The 17,184-nt window shown below is 35.4% G+C and overlaps 1 protein-coding gene and 1 long non-coding RNA gene across 9 annotated transcripts in view; both read left to right on the plus strand.

Annotated features, from left to right (window-relative positions):
* LOC126773458 (uncharacterized) overlaps window positions 1–17,184 on the plus strand; it is a 417,434-nt gene that overhangs the window by 180,932 nt on the left and 219,318 nt on the right. The gene's annotated exons all lie outside the window — the stretch shown is intronic.
* The window catches only part of LOC126773327 (furin-like protease 2), a 255,204-nt gene that overhangs the window by 161,526 nt on the left and 76,494 nt on the right, over window positions 1–17,184 (plus strand). For all 8 annotated transcript variants that reach the window (XM_050494168.1, XM_050494172.1, XM_050494165.1 and 5 more), the window contains one exon: window positions 7,152–7,454. In XM_050494168.1, the coding sequence (XP_050350125.1) occupies window positions 7,293–7,454 (162 nt within the window). In that variant the 5' untranslated portion in view covers window positions 7,152–7,292. The remainder of the gene's footprint in view (window positions 1–7,151; window positions 7,455–17,184) is intronic.

Below are 17,184 nucleotides of genomic sequence, written 5' to 3' on the forward strand. Positions count from 1 at the left end.
ATATATATATATATATTATATTATAAATCTTATAGTATTAATACCGTTTATTGCTTAGTGTCCCTTTCGCATGTTGAGGTTGTATAAGTATGCAACTTTTACCCTTACATAGGTCTAAGGTTAATTTCTAATCATTAATCATTACTATATGACATATTTGTTGAAATAAAAAGTAGCTAATACTATGTACCAACATTCTTGAATTTTAGACGTAAATTCAAAGATATACTTCGTATTTAAATTATTATGATACATTTTCATAGTTATACAATATATCTGTAAGGCTTATATGAAAAAAAAAAAAAATAAGAAACAGTTAAGATTATATAAAACCAGTACAGTACATATACTTAATTATATATAGTTGCTAAGTGTGATATGATAAAACTACAATCCTAACCGGTGGTAGATTTACGTTTAGTAATTCAAACGTGATAAATAATTCAAAGTAATCTTAAAAGTCTAGTATATTGGAATATATTTGATTTGATTCTATAGAATTTATAGAAATAAATCCACCCTAAATGAAACCAGCTGTTATAATCAATCCTATTAACAGTAGGCGATGTTTACCACGTCAGTTTGTTTGTCCAGGTCTTGTTTGTCTTCGTCTATACCTAACTTGAGGTCAAACATGAGCTGATTTGCGTCGAACTGTGCATGCTCCCGTATGAAATGAATTGTAGGTTCAAGTTAACTCGGTCGCTGGATATAGTGAGGATATGTTTTATTCATGTCGTGACGCTTGAATGTGCGAATAAATTGGTATATATTTTTTAAAAGTTTTTTAATGGTGTGATATGATTGTACGGAATTATTTAAAATTGGAATTTGGAGTTGATAACGGAAAATATTGTATTAATGATGATTGATGATGAAAAATAATTAGGGTTACGAATAGACAATCACTTAACTTTCAAATATCAAGTAGATTACATTAATAAAAAACTTTCCTCTTTAATTGGGTCATTAACAAATATTTCAAAATGCTTACCTAAAAAAATAAAGTATAACATCTACAATTCGCTAGTAAAATCGCATTTATTGTATTTAATAGAAATATGGGGTAATACTGGAAAAACAAAACTGCAAGAACTACAAAGAAAACAAAATAAAATTATTAAAATACTTTTTAGATATCCACCTTTGACATCAACAACTAAACTTTACATAGAAACAAATATTATGAACTTACGACAACTTTATGTATATAATTCTTGTATTCTCATTAGAAAAATTATTAATAAATCGATACATTCAGAATTGTCATTTATAAAACAAAGCAATAAACGTAGCACCCGTAGACCAAGCTTATTAGTACTCCCAAAAATTAGAACCAAATTTGCAAAAAAAAATATAACTTTCGATGGAGCACAACTATATAACAAATTACCATCTTATATAAAAAATGTAAGCTCAGTTAACGGGTTCAAGTCTCAACTCTCAAAATATATTTTAGAGAATACCCACTTTTGTATCGATTAAAATACACACATCTATTTTACTATATTACATTCCGTTAACTAAGTATCTATAAGGCGAATATATTTTTTGTCATCTTTACATTTATCATACTGTTCTCATGTAAGTGAATCTGTCTTTTTGAGAATAAATTCTTAAACCTCTTTTCAATCAATCAATCAACAGCCAATCGTTGTCCACTGCTGAACATAGGCCTCTCCCAAGGTGCGCCAAAGCTCCCTGTCCTCCGCCTTCCGCATCCAGTTGGTGCCCGCCACCTTCTTAAGGTCGTCGGTCCACCTGGCTGGAGGGCACCCTACGCTGCGCTTGCCGATTCGCGGTCTCCACTCTAGGACTCGTCTGCTCCAACGGCCATCGGTCCTACGACATACGTGACCAGCCCACTGCCACTTCAGCCTGCTAATTTTGCAAGCTATGTCGATGACTCCGGTTCTTTTCCGGATAATCTCATTTCTGATCTTATCCTTCAAAGATACTCCGAGCGTAGCTCGCTCCATAGCACGCTGAGCGACTTTGAATTTGTGGACTAGTCCCGCAGTTAGTGTCCACGTTTCGGCACCGTATGTCATGACAGGTAAGACGCATTGGTTGAAGACTTTCGTCTCCAAACATTGCGGTATAGACGACTTGAGGACTTGACGAAGGTTGCCAAATGCTGCCCATCCCAAGCGAATTCTTCGATTGGCTTCCTTCTCGAAGTTGTTCCTACCGACTTGTATTATCTGTCCTAGGTAGGTATATTCACTAACAACTTCGAGAGGTTTCCCCTCGACGTATATCGGTCCCGGCACGACATGCCTATTGAACATGACCTTGGTCTTGTCCAAGTTCATACCGAGACCGACACATCGGGAAGACTCGCCTAGGCTACGCAGGATTTCGGTGAGTTCTTCCAGCGACTGCTATGATGACGATATCGATATAATTATGATTTTAATGTTTCCAAATTTGTTTATTGTCCAAGTGAAGTTCTTTATCGCCCGGTATAGTCCAGACACATGGCGAAAGGGGCTAGGCTGAAAAAAATGTGGTTTTTGTGTTTATATCTATGTATAGTTTGTAGACGCCCCTATATATTGGCGCTATACGAAATATTAACCATTCTTTACAAATTTCGGACCTTAGATCTGACCATGCTATGTTTGTGCCTGTAGTTACTTACAGCTCGAATGTCTATGCTCGGTTATACCATCAGGTGACCTATTTACTCGTCTGCCTACCATTTTTTTTTGTGTCTCTCTTGGGTTGCAAATTTTAGGCTATCGAAATGTTAAGGCATAGGTAATTCGCTTAAATTTAGTTTATGATTTGTCTATCGACGATGTTCTTAAAAAATAAAATATTCTTTATTCAAGTTTCTCTAAGTTAGTATGACCACTTTTGAATCGTCATATAATAGGCTTAAAACAAATATTATGCTATTGCTAGTATTATTGAATATATGTTTTATATACTTACTAATTGCAGTGTAGTGCACTATTCATCATCATGAGGATTATTCATGCACACACTACAGCCTGTTTACTTCCTAACCGTTTACATCAGTTGTCTATTATCTGATAGTAAGGCACTGTCTCGCTGCTAATCCACTGCTTGATATATACCCAGCTATTTGACTGGTTTATAGCGTATTTTGACTTATAATGAGAAACAGCAATCAAAAAATATAAACAAATATTAATAAAAGTTCAGTTGCTGTATTAGAAAACGATTAGTTTTATTTGCCTTTGTAATTAGTGTCCGCCGGCGGTTTCATCCACTAGTGTTACGCCAGGGCATAAGTTGTAACAAATATTCAAAGATACAAACTTACACATTTGTAAATATTAGTATTTCATCTTTCATTTATCCTATTTCCCGTTAGTAAGTACTCTTCTGAAACTAAAGTAGCTAGCCAATGGGAGCTTCCGAATTATGCATCGTAGACAATTCTACTATTTGTACCAAACTAAATGTTTCTTGAATATTGTAACCAGGCTGATGTCATAGCTATACAAGTTTTACACTTCTATTGCTTCATTCTTATAGTTCACTGAGACGGTAATCTAATACCGGAGGTATATCAGCCTTTTCAAACTTTCCAAGGCACGGGAGTGCAACGTTGCATGTAACCAGGCTACTACCGAGTATCCTTTGTAATTTTCCTTCGAATAATTTTTATGGACCCGACTCAGTATTTGCACTTAGGATCTCGGAATCCATATTATAAGCTGGTTATTAGACTTATTAAGAATTTTTAGATACTTGATAGAACTGATAACGGTATGATACGATCTATCGACATTTTAACGTTAAAATTACTATCAATTTATGCGTATCATCGTGTTAACTTTCTCGCTTCCACTTAAGTTCAAGTATTTTATGTAAATGTCACTTTATCATTCAAGTTAATAAAGCCCAAGTGCTTAAATAAGCCTTTTGTCTCGTCTTTCTATTAAATGGTCCGCCCTCGTGTTTCCCTGAATTCATTATGATAATCGACTTTTCATTAAATATGACTAAATTAAGGGTCTTTATATTGTTAAAAAAAACCTTTGTTTTCAATAATGTTTCTTTTATGTTTTATCTTGTAAGTTTGTGTTCTTTATAAATAAACATTTGGAATAATTAACTCTTCCCTTGTTGTTTTAGTTTAATTACTGTTTTTGCTATTATTTTCATTTGATTTGCATTATACGACAATTCCGAATGGCTTGTTCTGGCTTACATCGAGTTAGCGCTACGCGAAAGGAGACCATTAGGAACTAAACATACATCATGGTTAAATTCTAAATCCGGTTTTTAGATTAAACAACAAATTGCCTCGGTTTTTCCATGATAATCCAACGTTCTAGTACGCTGGTACAGTAAGCTTCAGTTTAGATATGGTTTGAGATAGAACCAATCTAAAGGTTTTGCGTTTTATATATGCAATATTTTTCAACTTGGAACCATACGGACTACAATCCGATTTGGTAAAGGATTAAGTTGTTTTATACAATATCTTAATACATAATTGATAATAAATTGTTACATAATATTCCGAAAATGATCTACAACATTGTATCTTCTAAAGTGGAGCCAATAATTGTATAAGTTATCTCGTTCCTATGGGATCAGCCACCTCTCAGGAAGCTAATAGTTGTGGAACAGGTTTAATTTGTCAAATCAGTCTAATGAAACTCAATAGACTTAACCTGCGGCTTGAACTATGTCAGAACCTTAACATTAATAGCAGAGGAGCCTGTTAACTGGTTGTGGGACATATCGATTAGGAAGAGAACTTATTGATTGTGAAAACTCACCTACTTATTTTAACACGACTTAATTTTAATAAGAGAAAAACGATCAAAAGAAAAATATGTAAATACGTAAAGCAAAAAAAGGTTCGTATATCCAATTGAAATGTTGGAACGCGAGGGGAATTTTTGACGTGTCCAAAATAAATATGTGGGTGAGGGTTATTAAGTCGTAAATATTTTGACTCCTCAGCCCCGTAGCCTTAATGGAATTATCCCTTCGCGATCTAAGTAATTTGGGCGTCCATCCCTTTTAACTTTAGCTAGAACAAGTCGATGATTGAGGTACGAATTTAAAAATGGAATTACATGATTTAACGAAAACAAATTCGCACGTGGAATTGATGAGAGAAGTTCTATTTATCAAAGGTACTGATAAAAAGGTAATATATTTTAAAAACACACAAGGCTTGATACAATTAACTGATATGAAAAAGGCTTAAGAGGTAAAACCTTAATTTTACCATTGCGCTAACTTCCCACTTCCCATCTCTTAATAGTTTTTAGCAAATAAAACGGAACAAATAAGTTCAATAAATTAACAGTTTGATGATGTGTATATACCGTACATAAATGTATCATTAAGACTCAAGATTTTACCGCATGGGGAAGTTTGTATGGGTAATCCTGATGAACAGGATATTAAAATTCCGCGAACCTCCTCTGGCGGAGACATCGTGGCTTCGAGCTTGACATAAACGTTTAACGCAAAGCGCGGAATCTGCAGCGCGCCGCTCTCTGCAATATTTCCAACCGTTTTATGTTCGGTACATCGCATACTTTATTAGTTTAGAGCTAAGCCTTGTGCGAGTTTGTGTTCAAAATGCAAGTTCATTTTTGAACCCTTATACAAAACGTGTGGCTCAGGCCGTTGCATGTTTTAAGAGATTAACGGTTTTTCTTCTGTAAGTATTTTTTATTTTAATATGGTATACGTAGGCGGGAATTCGAATATCTGATGAGTGGGTGGTACATATCCAGACGAGTTTGCACAAAGCCCTACCACCAGTAAAAAAGTATTTAGATATAATTTAAGTAGTATTTTTTTGTTTATTTTAAACGTAGATATAAGAATGATTAAAATTGTGTAACGTTGTTGTGTGTCTTATCCGAAATATTCTCCTCTCACGAAGTCTCATTTCGTCAGTTAATTCTCTCTAATGTTTAGTTTGTCCTAAGAATGAGTTTCTGCGCGGCCCGTGACATTTATAGCGTCACATTTCTCGCTGTGTCTCCATGTCGGTTGATATCTTGAAGCTGAACTTGATATTAAATTCTCGATTGTAATTTTTAAATATTACTTAGTTTGACATAATCATTTAACATTTAAGGTTAAACTGAGTGATTGGTGATTATACGTATATTTTAATGCCGAAAATTTTGTCTATTAAACAAATCTTCACTGCGGTTTTGATAACTAATTAGTTTTGGTCATAAAAATTTAAAAATGTAGTTAATTTGAAATCACACATAGGGACTTTAATTATACTTAATGATATTGGTATAAGTAATTTATAATATTCTACTTATGTATTCCTGTACGTAATATACAGTATGTTTGTTGTCATATGCGCTTGGATGGAAATTTATTTAAGGAAAATTATTAATTAATAATAAATAAAATAATCAAATGCTGCGTATAATTTAAGTCCCGAATATATTTTATGTTTACTTAAAGGTAGAAGAGAACTCTTATTAAATATTTCGTTGTAAGTGGCATATTTATGAGCATCCAACGCAAAGGGTATTTTATGTGTAATATTTTAATGTATAATTAAATTTAATTTTTCTTTAAATTTATAATAGAAGTGTAGACAAAAAAAGGGGCTGCCGCTTAGTAAATAGCCGAATTATTAAAACCGCTAAAAATTTAAATTAAAATGTTTCGTACTTTGTGCTTAGAGTAACTCATATCTTTCGAATTGAACATAGCAATACCAATTTTGTGCGAATGTTCTAGAACAAGTAAAAACTTAATGCGGACGGCGGATAAATTTGCAAATAAAATTTCATAAATATTTTTGATATATTCACGGTCAGGCTTTTCATACTATGCCCGCGTGGCTTATCAGGATTATCTCGGGATTTCCCCTCGGATTTTTTTTAACTTGTTCGCATTTGTGCGTTCGCTTATTGCGTTTTATCTGGCGCGTGATTTGCCGCATCGGCCGCCTGCAAATATGTTTATCGTGCCCTAAATTTCTCTGAAATTTATGAAGCTCGAACGTTAAAAATAACCAACGTAAAAGCGAGCTGCCGCTATGGGACCTACCTCTTTATTAAATTTTAATATCCAGTCGGCCTCTTTGTGATCGCGATCGTTACAATTAAAACGCTTTTACTGCGCAATGTTCCATTTACTTCTATAATAACTAATGCTTTTGTTTACAGGTGGTCGAGGGATGAGAATATATCTTGGAACGGGTAGAGTGATATATGACGCGTTGAAGTGTTGAAGCAAAATCGAGTGGACGAGTGTGTCGGTTCGTGAGTGTGCTAATGTTGTGATCGGGTGTCCGCAAGGTTTCTGTCATGGTGTTGTCATGGCGCGCGCTGGCTTTGCTGGCAGCGCTGCAGGTGTGTGCGAGTGTACGCGAGACGACGTATCACAACCATTTCGCCGTGCACGTGCCGGCTGGCGAGAAGCACGTAGATGACATCGCCAGAAGACACGGCTACGTCAATCATGGACAGGTAAGATTTTAATTTTGCATTTGTGAGGTAACCGAAGGTCTTAAGGAAAAGGTTCCAAATGCCAAGTTCTTAGGTTCCATGTCCAATACTTAGCCAACAGAACCTCATTAATAATACAGAACGAAAACATTTAATCTTTAGATTTACCAAGAAACGAGTCCGATTATGATTTAATCATTTTTCTTGTTCTTCCGTATAAAATCTTCATGATTAACCTTCAGCTCAGTTCTATTATTAAATAGAGCTTAGGTCATTATTATGGCATAACAACGACGAATTGTAAATTAATACAAACTTAATAGTTCTAAAAAAACATGATATTTCTTAAGAAAATTTCTACAACATAAGTACACAAATCATCAAGGAAAGTATGCTTACGAAAATTAGTCTAAGCTCAAGTTGCTATCTTGGCCTGGCCGTCTGTCAGCGGCCGTCCAATTAAGTTCTCCTCGTGATTAATGACTGCAATACCTAACTACAAGGATTACCTCAACCAGAAAATTGTTCGTTGAGAAAATCGGTATATGTAAAGAGGAATAGTATCAAAGAAAATATCAATTTAACTGTGTAAATTGATAACTTACTTATAAACGTTGAAAAACGGCTGCAAGAGCTGATTTAAAAAGATTTCTCTCTTTCTGTCATTATTGATTTGACATTTGAAAGAAGAAGACAAGATTGTTTAACAAATCACCCGTTAAACAACGTTAATAAGTGAGGCCGAATATTATTAGCATTGTAAATAAAAATAAATACCGCGTCTGTGTTAAACTCAACTTTTTTTTAAAGATATTTGATCCATATTGTTCACATTAATGGTATTTGCTAATTATATATATACATATGTACTATTTATATTGAATACTAAAACATGAACAAAACTAATATCAATATATTTTTTTATTAATATTATTTAAAGGAGGTAAAGTTGCAACAGCTGCTTTCGAAGAAAAGCTTAGTTCAACACGCTGCTTTATTAATTAAAGAAAAATAACTCATAAAAGTGAATAATTTTATAATTCTTTTATATAAGATAATGTGAATAACAGGAACAAATATTATCTGCTAGTACTAACTGGCACTGTTCTAAGAAAATAGTACTGATTCTTCGATTCTATACGAGAATAAAGCTCACACAGCTCACATTTCTAACGTTTCCTGTCGCATTATCCGACGCTCCTTTGTGTTGGACTTTGAACGGCGAATTTTAGAAATGTTATCGAATATAGTAGTAATGAAAATTGCCTGTCTTTAACAAAGGTGCCTTGATCGTTTCAGTTCCAATCCGAGTAAAATTTATTCATTATCACGTTAATAATAATCAGATATATGCTGCGAAAACCTGTGTTGATAAACACACGTTATATATTACATATAATTTCAACGTCCGTGTTCAGTAATTTAATATAATATGAGACTCAAATTAATCGCTTCTAGTAAGCAAAACTGAGTTTTCATGCACTTTGTTTGTAATTTATTTCGTTTTCGATGGTGAAAGAAAATATCGTGGAGTAACATATATATCCACAAATTCAAATTGGAGCGGCGTGGTTGTATCCACCTTAAAAGTAAAAGAGACCTTAGCCCAGTAGTGGGACATTTACAGGCCTTACTTTAAATGAATCACTTCCAAAGTATTTATATTCTGAGATGTAATATTCTATATCCATATACAGCTGTGGATAGTCTTATTTTATTCAGTGAATATTGGATAAAGGTTGGTCTAGACTTTTATGGGGTTTTCTGTTTTTTATTTTTAAGTGTATCAAAACATTCTAACGATAACATAGAACATATTTTAAAAAAGAGATCGTCGGAAGTGTTCTCTTTATGAATATTTATTGTAATTATATTGTATACTAGTTAAGAGGTCGGGCAAGTTTTAGGTGCCATATGTCTTTTTCTGTACCCCTGGTTGAGTTAAAACGTTAAAGCGTGATAAACGATCAAAGTCACTCTCGCGTTTATAATATTAGTTAGGATTCTTAGAGGTAGTCAAGAAAAAAATCTTAGTATTCCGGTAGTTGAAAGTGTAGTTTCGAGCCTCGGAAAGCAAGTAAAGCAGTAGGTCCTGCTCCTGGACTCTTTCTATTCGTATCGGATTTGCCGTCCCATGGGATTAGTCTTTTTTTTTATGTGCGCCGGGATGGCAAATGACTCTACTCCACCTGATGGTAAGTTGTAGTAGAGTCCAAACGCGACGAGGGCCAGTACAGTCGGGAAAAATGTTTTGTACTAGCCGTCCCCGCCTTGCCGGCCCGCAAGATGCCTCTTCACGCCTCGTTTGAAGGAACCCGAAAAGTCATGAGGGAATGGAAAATATACTAAGTGCATATTATTTACTAATGTTAATAACGCATTTGGTCGATCGTTTTAGAGCATGTGGTATGTTTATAGTATATAATTAATTCTAAGAAATGTATAATTATTTTTTATGCATGTTTATGTATATATATATAGATGTAGTACATTCTGTAGAATTACGTTTAATAACATTACAAACACATTACATTTCACTGGGGAAGCGTTTTCTGTCCAAACAATAAACCCGTTAGGTATCCAAGGACTTGGGAAGGCATTTACTCTGTGTTTGACGTGCTTCGGTGAATCGCCTCTGAGAGCCCTTACCATCTTGCTACTATCTACACTATGCTTATGTAAGCATTGTACATACACTTACACTTACATCCTACTATCTAATAAATATGTATATATTATACAAAGAAATACCTAAATACATGAAAGAACTAGGTACTTATGTCTATTTTATCTTTTTTGACAAAGTATAGCTTACCTATCTCTTACAAGAGATCACTGTCACAGGCTTACGAAAAATTGGAGATTATTTACTTAATAAATATTTGACGTCGGTACAATGTTAATTCTCGAAGTTCGAGAAGGAAGCCGATCGAAGAATTCGCTTGGGATGGGCAGCATTTGGCAACCTTCGTCAAGTCGTCCAGTCGTCTATACCGCAATGTTTGAAGACGAAAGTCTTCAACCAATGCGTCTTACCTGCCATGACATACGGTGCCGAAACGTGGACACTAACTGCGTGACTAGTTCACAAATTCAAAGTCGCTCAGCGTGCTATGGAGCGAGCTATGCTCGGAGTATCTTTGAAGGATAAGATCAGAAATGAGATTATCCGGAAAAGAACCGGAGTCACCGACATAGCTTGCAAAATTAGTAGTTGCAGGCTGAAGTGGCAGTGGGCTGGTCACGTATGTCGTAGGACCGATGGCCGTTGGAGCAGACGAGTCCTAGAGTGGAGACCGCGAATCGGCAAGCGCAGCGTAGGGCGCCCTCCAGCCAGGTGGACCGACAACCTTAAGAAGGTGGCGGGCACCAACTGGATGCGGAAGGCGGAGGACAGGGAGCTTTGGCGCACCTTGGGAGAGGCCTATGTTCAGCAGTGGACAACGATTGGCTGTTGATTGATTGATTGAAGTAACAACACCGAGCAGCAATACGAAATTTGTAGGTAATTTCAAATGTTCATAAACATTTTATGGAATAATATCTGTTCAAGGTGGTGATGATGGTCTCGACTATGGTAAAATTTCTATCAATTTGTCAACAGTATTAGCTAAACAACTTAGCTAAACAACAATGTTAATAAAATAATTGGTATGCCCGCTTTACAGTCTGTTAAAGCCGTGAAACGCAAGATGGTCTATGGCTTCACGTTCGCGCTTTGCGGCGTTCTCCGATCGGGGTTGATTTTTAGTCCCGCAACAAAGGGTTTGCACTAGATTAAACTGTATGAATATGAATGAACCAGAATGAGATCAGACCACCCGCGAGCCGCGGCTAGAGTTAGCGGATGTGATTCATGGGCGAGTTTCAAGCCAGCTATATATATGCTACATACTAAATATCATATTTCAGTTTGATAAAAAGGCAAATCCGATATGTGTGTAAAGAATTTAACCGCAAGATTTTCGGCTGTACGCGCTGTTCGAGGCAAGAGATTGTAATGGCTTGCATTAAAATTCCTGGTGTTTACTGTGAAGTTAAACTTTTTAAGCATTGACACGCGAGGCCACACCAAGCACGGCCTGGGACGCCTTATATTTTAAGCCCAGGACGTTGGAAACAAAAAGCTATCTAGTCTATAAATTTCCTTGACATAATCTATGAATATACCAAATTTAATATAAATCCGTCCTACCATTTGGACCTGATAACACTGATAAAATACAAAGTTTCACATTTATTATATTAGTGAGATAAAAACTTTGAAACTAATTTTGTTATTTTGAAATGCGAATACATTATATAATTTTTTTCATGTAAGTGATAAGACCGCCTTATGTGTTGTACATATTTATGTATATATATTATATATTTATATATAAATTGTAAACTAGTAATCACACTCACAAAAGTGTTGCTTGATAACTCTAATACATAATTATTAAAATAAAACTAATTAGATTATTAATTAAAAAGTCAACTATTTACAGTTAATAGATGAAGTAAACGAGAAAATTGTATCACAAAATAACTAAACAAACACGAAAATTTCTGAAGAGACCGCTAAACGTATTATTCGGTTTTCGTTTCGGCTCACGTTGTCGATGGTCCTCAGCCACTGAATCCATTCGTTTTGTACTCTATGTACACCAATAGTAGTATATTGTGTCCGCGGGTAACGTATTGGACGACCCTGGCACTCGAGCGATTTTGGGTTAAGGTTAAGTGGACGAAACGAACTTATGTTTTGATGGGATCGAACGTTTTATGCAACAGCAGTCTAAGAACGTGTACCATATTTGAATTTGTTTCGAAGTATTCCGTTAACGCTGCTAATTATTTGCAATATTAAAAGCAACAATGCTTTTAATATCGCAAACAATTAGCCGCGTTTTTTCAATATACTTTTTTCTTGTTTCATAGGTATTAAAAAAACCGAATGTGACCATTATAATGCAATAAACGCTTTGAATTTATAGTGTGGTAGAACGAAGGTAATTTTCCTGTTAATGACTTGAAAAGAAATTGTTGATATCGTAAAATGCGTTACACCCATTCAATATAGTTCAGTAATTTTAGTAACGCGATGAAAGTGTGTGTGATAACCAAGTGTGTGTTAATGACGTTCTCGTAACTGGATGTCGGCCATCATGGCCAATTACTCATTACCCTGCTGCGTAGTACTAATACTATGTAAAAAAACAGTTGGACTCTCTTGTCCCCAATCCTCTATACTTCAACTGTTTTACTTTATTTAGAAGCATAATTTTGAGATGTTATTAAGAATTTTTTGATAGATAACAAAAAAGCTTTAATTGCCTAGAACAGAGATTCCATTCGAGACTTCGTGACCTGAAGCCGTATAAACTAGCAATTAGAACAACAAGGCAATTTCATCACGAACGAACGAAGTGTTTGTTATTATTATATGGAAAGCCGTTTCATAAACAGTTTCAAGAGTATTGTTTATGCTTTGAGAGACCGTGTTCCGTTCTCGCACAATGGTTCATTAGCGAGTTAGCGGCACGACTTGTATGCTACGAGTATAATCAAACGCTTGTCCGACGTGCGTTCTCCGGTGACGTGTTTGTATGTTTGTGTTGAAGCCGTTGAAATTCCATCCTTCCTTCCAATTTCAAACTTGTTATGATTCGAGATGCCAATTTTGAAATCTCCGTGATGAAGTCACCAAAGTTAGTCCGTGTTTGTATATGTTTGATGATGTGAATGGTATTTGTTTTGCTAAACAAATTTAATTCCTTTACAGTAACAGCCTGTTAATGTCCCACTGCTGAGCTAAGGCCTCCTCTTCTTTTTGAGGAGAAAGTTGGGAGCTTATTCCTGGTTATGTGTCTAATTTCATTGAAATTCTGATACGTGTTTATTCTACCAAACCGCATTGGCAGCGTGGTGGAATTCCTTTAAAGTAAAATAAATTAATTACAAACTATTATTTGCTTACGAGAACGGATTGTCAGTCAATTAACACCCACTATTACTGGGTGTTACTGGGTGTTATTATAATCTGTCTATCAAGATGACCAACGGAAAGGAGACTTATCCCTTGAAATAGAGGTCTTTATCAATCTCTGGGAATTTCTTCGATAGCACGATAACGTTTACTTATTGCTTTTTAAGTACTTTCAAATAGTAACAACGTTGTTTTTATAATGTTAGATCAATAACTATCCTGAACAATAGTGAAATCTCTAAACAAAGAAATGCAATTTCATATATGTATTAAAATAATTTATTTCCGATAAACAATATCCAATTGAAACGTAATCATAAACGCATTCAGTTTTATATAATAAAACATAAAGACACAGTGACGACGCGAGTTGCAGACGATGGCGTCTCCTTTGAGAGGATATGAGTACGTAATGTAATATTCCATTGAAAAGCAAACAGTGACAGGTGTTCTCAAATCGGTATGAAAAATGCGCCGCCTGGAGAATTACCTAATGGAGGTATGTGTCAACGGATAGAAGCACGAATAGAGTTTTCGGATTCTTTGTGCCCGTAATAAGCACCAAATATGCCAGATGCTCGGGGAATTCTTCGCCCTAGCGCTCCATTTATCATGGACGTACGTTTGTTACATATTTCTACGTTAAAAATGATTTTCATTGTGCCTTATAAAGTCACAACAGAGGCATTCGGGACGGAAGGAAGACGGACCTTTCCTGTAGCTTGGACCCTCGGGAAAAATTAATGAGAAAAGGGTTCATTAGAAAACAAACATCTACTAGACCATATAGTGTATAATTTATGAAAAGTGGCTGTTTTCTTTGTTTACACGAATTCTAGAGACAAAGCATATTTGTACAATTTCCTCTACAATATGTTTTATACAACAAATGACTTGTTTAACATTCTCGGGATAATAACCTTTGTGTGTTCAGGCATGAGAACCAAAATTGCATATTGCCGTGTTCTGTAACACCTAAGTAAGATAAAGGTTGCTCGGAGCCTCCTGAATACTTTCAGCAGTTGCTCGTTGTCGTTAAAGTTTTCAGAACAAAGAGCAATTTTTAATTACAAACTTGGCGGATAAAGTATTTTGAACCTTTCGCGGCGAAGGTTTCCTTTTGTTTGGATAATTTAAAAATATGTTAGATGCTATTTAAAATAAAAGTTACTCGCTGCCTTTATTATGGCCCGCTTTTGAATACAGTTTATTTAACGAAAATAAGAAATATTTATTCTTCATTGTGACAAAGAATCGTTACGTGTATTCAGAAAATAGTTATCAACTAAGGCTGGTATACGCTTTGATGATATTTTCTGATCCTAACCCAAAAACAACATATTTGCCTTTTTATGAAGCAGGTGTCCTCCGTTGAACACGATATTTCTCGCAAAAACAAATAGAATACCTCTTCTAGGATAAAATAACTTTTTCAATATTGTATTAGACGATTGCATACGAAGAAATGAATTTTTTTTTGTTCTCGCTTTTCTTTGTATTTCGTAAAACCTCAATAGTCCTAATGACTACACAAAAACGGGTCAAGCACGAAATCTGATTAGGTGGAAAGGTACACAGATTTGTCGTAGCGTAGTTATTATGTTCGGACGCAGTCGAATAATAGGATTAGTGAGTGTCCACGAAAATGGTTGATGCGTGTTGGCTGAAACGTCTGTACAGCAGAACTACATTAGAAATGGCATGACCACATACTGCTTCGAATATAGTATTATTTTCATTGCATTTGTCGTGTAACTAAAGGCACAAGGGACTTAAAATCTTAGTCGGGAACTAAGATTTTTAGTTGGTGGCGCATTGGTCAATATTTCTTACAGCGTATTCAATGTCTATGGGTAATGGGTGCCATCAGGTGGTATCTTTGCCGGTCCACCTACCTATTTTATATTAAAAATACAATGCGCTCAAAATTAATCCTTGGTTAAGTTGATGACTTACTTAAGAATTGCAGATAATTTCAAGTCCATATGCCACTTTTAGTTTACTTTATTCTGTGATGCATGATTAGGCTGTGCGTGATTGGACGGTCAAATACGAAAAACGAACTTAACGTTTAGGCCATTAGTACGTCCATTATCACCATGTTAAGGAGGTTTACTAGATCTAGATGACACTAGATAGCGTTCGTTTGACGTATATTGGTAATTGTATACTATTTATAGATAATTAAGCTTAGATGGTATAGTGGAGATGAGATAAGCACACTGGCTAAGCACCACTAAGATTTAATTTGTTTATAGTCTATTATATTCGGCGGTGTAGGATTTTTTTCATCGTGCATGTCTTGCATTTTTGCGTGGTGGATTAAGCTTACCTTTTCAATAGTAAAGAAGACTTTTGCCCAGCAGTGGGACAGTAACAGGCTTTTACGTATAGATAAAATTTAATTCGCAGGTTTAGTTGTTCGCGTTGTAACTGTAGTGTAGTAAGTGTAAATTTATGTTGAGCGTTGATAGCAAATTAAATACAGAATTTAGTATTACAAAGTTTGAAATACGAAATCATTCGAAACGCTTTTGTTTGTAGTAAAAGAACTTTATTGGAACTATGCCAAAATCAATTTGATTATAAAAACCGATAATTCGACATTAAACCTACATTTTAGTTACATCTCGTTATTTATACCAGCTTACATTTTGTATTTATATCTATTTATGACTAACTCGTTAGTCTAAATGTAAGGTCGCAGACCGAGAGATCCTGGGTTTAAAACCTAGGTCGGGACAATAAAAAGTTTTTGAGTTTTTGCGTCGAAAATTCTTAGTAGCAGCAAGGAGTCTGGAAATTGGTAGTGTGGACACTCCCGTGTCTCGGAAAATACGTAAAACCGTTGATCCTGCGCCTTCTTTCCGATCGTGTCGAGTTGCCGTTCCATCGGATTATGAGAGTCAGGGAATAGAGAGTGCATCTGTGTCTGCGCACACACTTGTGCACTATAATATGTCCTGAGCAGTTAGTTAATCTCTCGAGGTTGGCCGCCGTGGCCGAAATCGGTCTTGAGGACATTATTATATCTCTTTTCTTACCATATCTTTAAGCTGTGCAATTTCAGTTTTATAATAATCTTAATGAATTCCAACGTGTACATTCAGATGTAGCATAATGAACTAAACTAATTAATAGTTGGTCTATTCGTGTATACCGATACATACTGAAGCTCGTTTAGGCTTACTTAATCGTACATAGAATGTATAGTTCTAACATATTCCGAATTCCAGCAATTCCGCGTGTTAACGCTCGTATATATATAGATTAAATGCAAGAATCTCAATTAATGTTGAACATTTAGATATTAATAAACCTTATTATAGTACTAAGCATGGAGTTAGAAGTGCCAAGCTTCTTATTCGTTGGATTAACTTCTAGCTCGAGAAATTATTCTGTGAAGGTTTTTCTCACATGAATACTTTTTACTCACTAAGCATATGTATATAACAGAGCATTTCTTTGCATTTTAATATTGTCATTTTTACTTGAATATAATAATAATAATGTCCTCCAGACCTATTTCGGCCACGGCGGCCAATCTCAAGAGAGATTAGCCAACTACGCAGGAGATATTATAATGCACAAGTGTGTGCGCAAACACAGGTGCACTCTCTATTCCCTGACTCTCATAATCCGATGGGACGGCAATCCGACACGACTGGAAAGAGTTCAGGCGCAGGACCAACGGCTTTACGTGCTTTCCGAAGCACGGGAGTGTATACACTTCCAACTTCCACACTCCGGGCGCCTACTGAGAATTTTCTGACAGAAAAA

Source organism: Nymphalis io, chromosome 14 (assembly GCF_905147045.1).
Source record: "Nymphalis io chromosome 14, ilAglIoxx1.1, whole genome shotgun sequence".
Taxonomy (NCBI): Eukaryota; Metazoa; Arthropoda; class Insecta; order Lepidoptera; family Nymphalidae; genus Nymphalis; species Nymphalis io.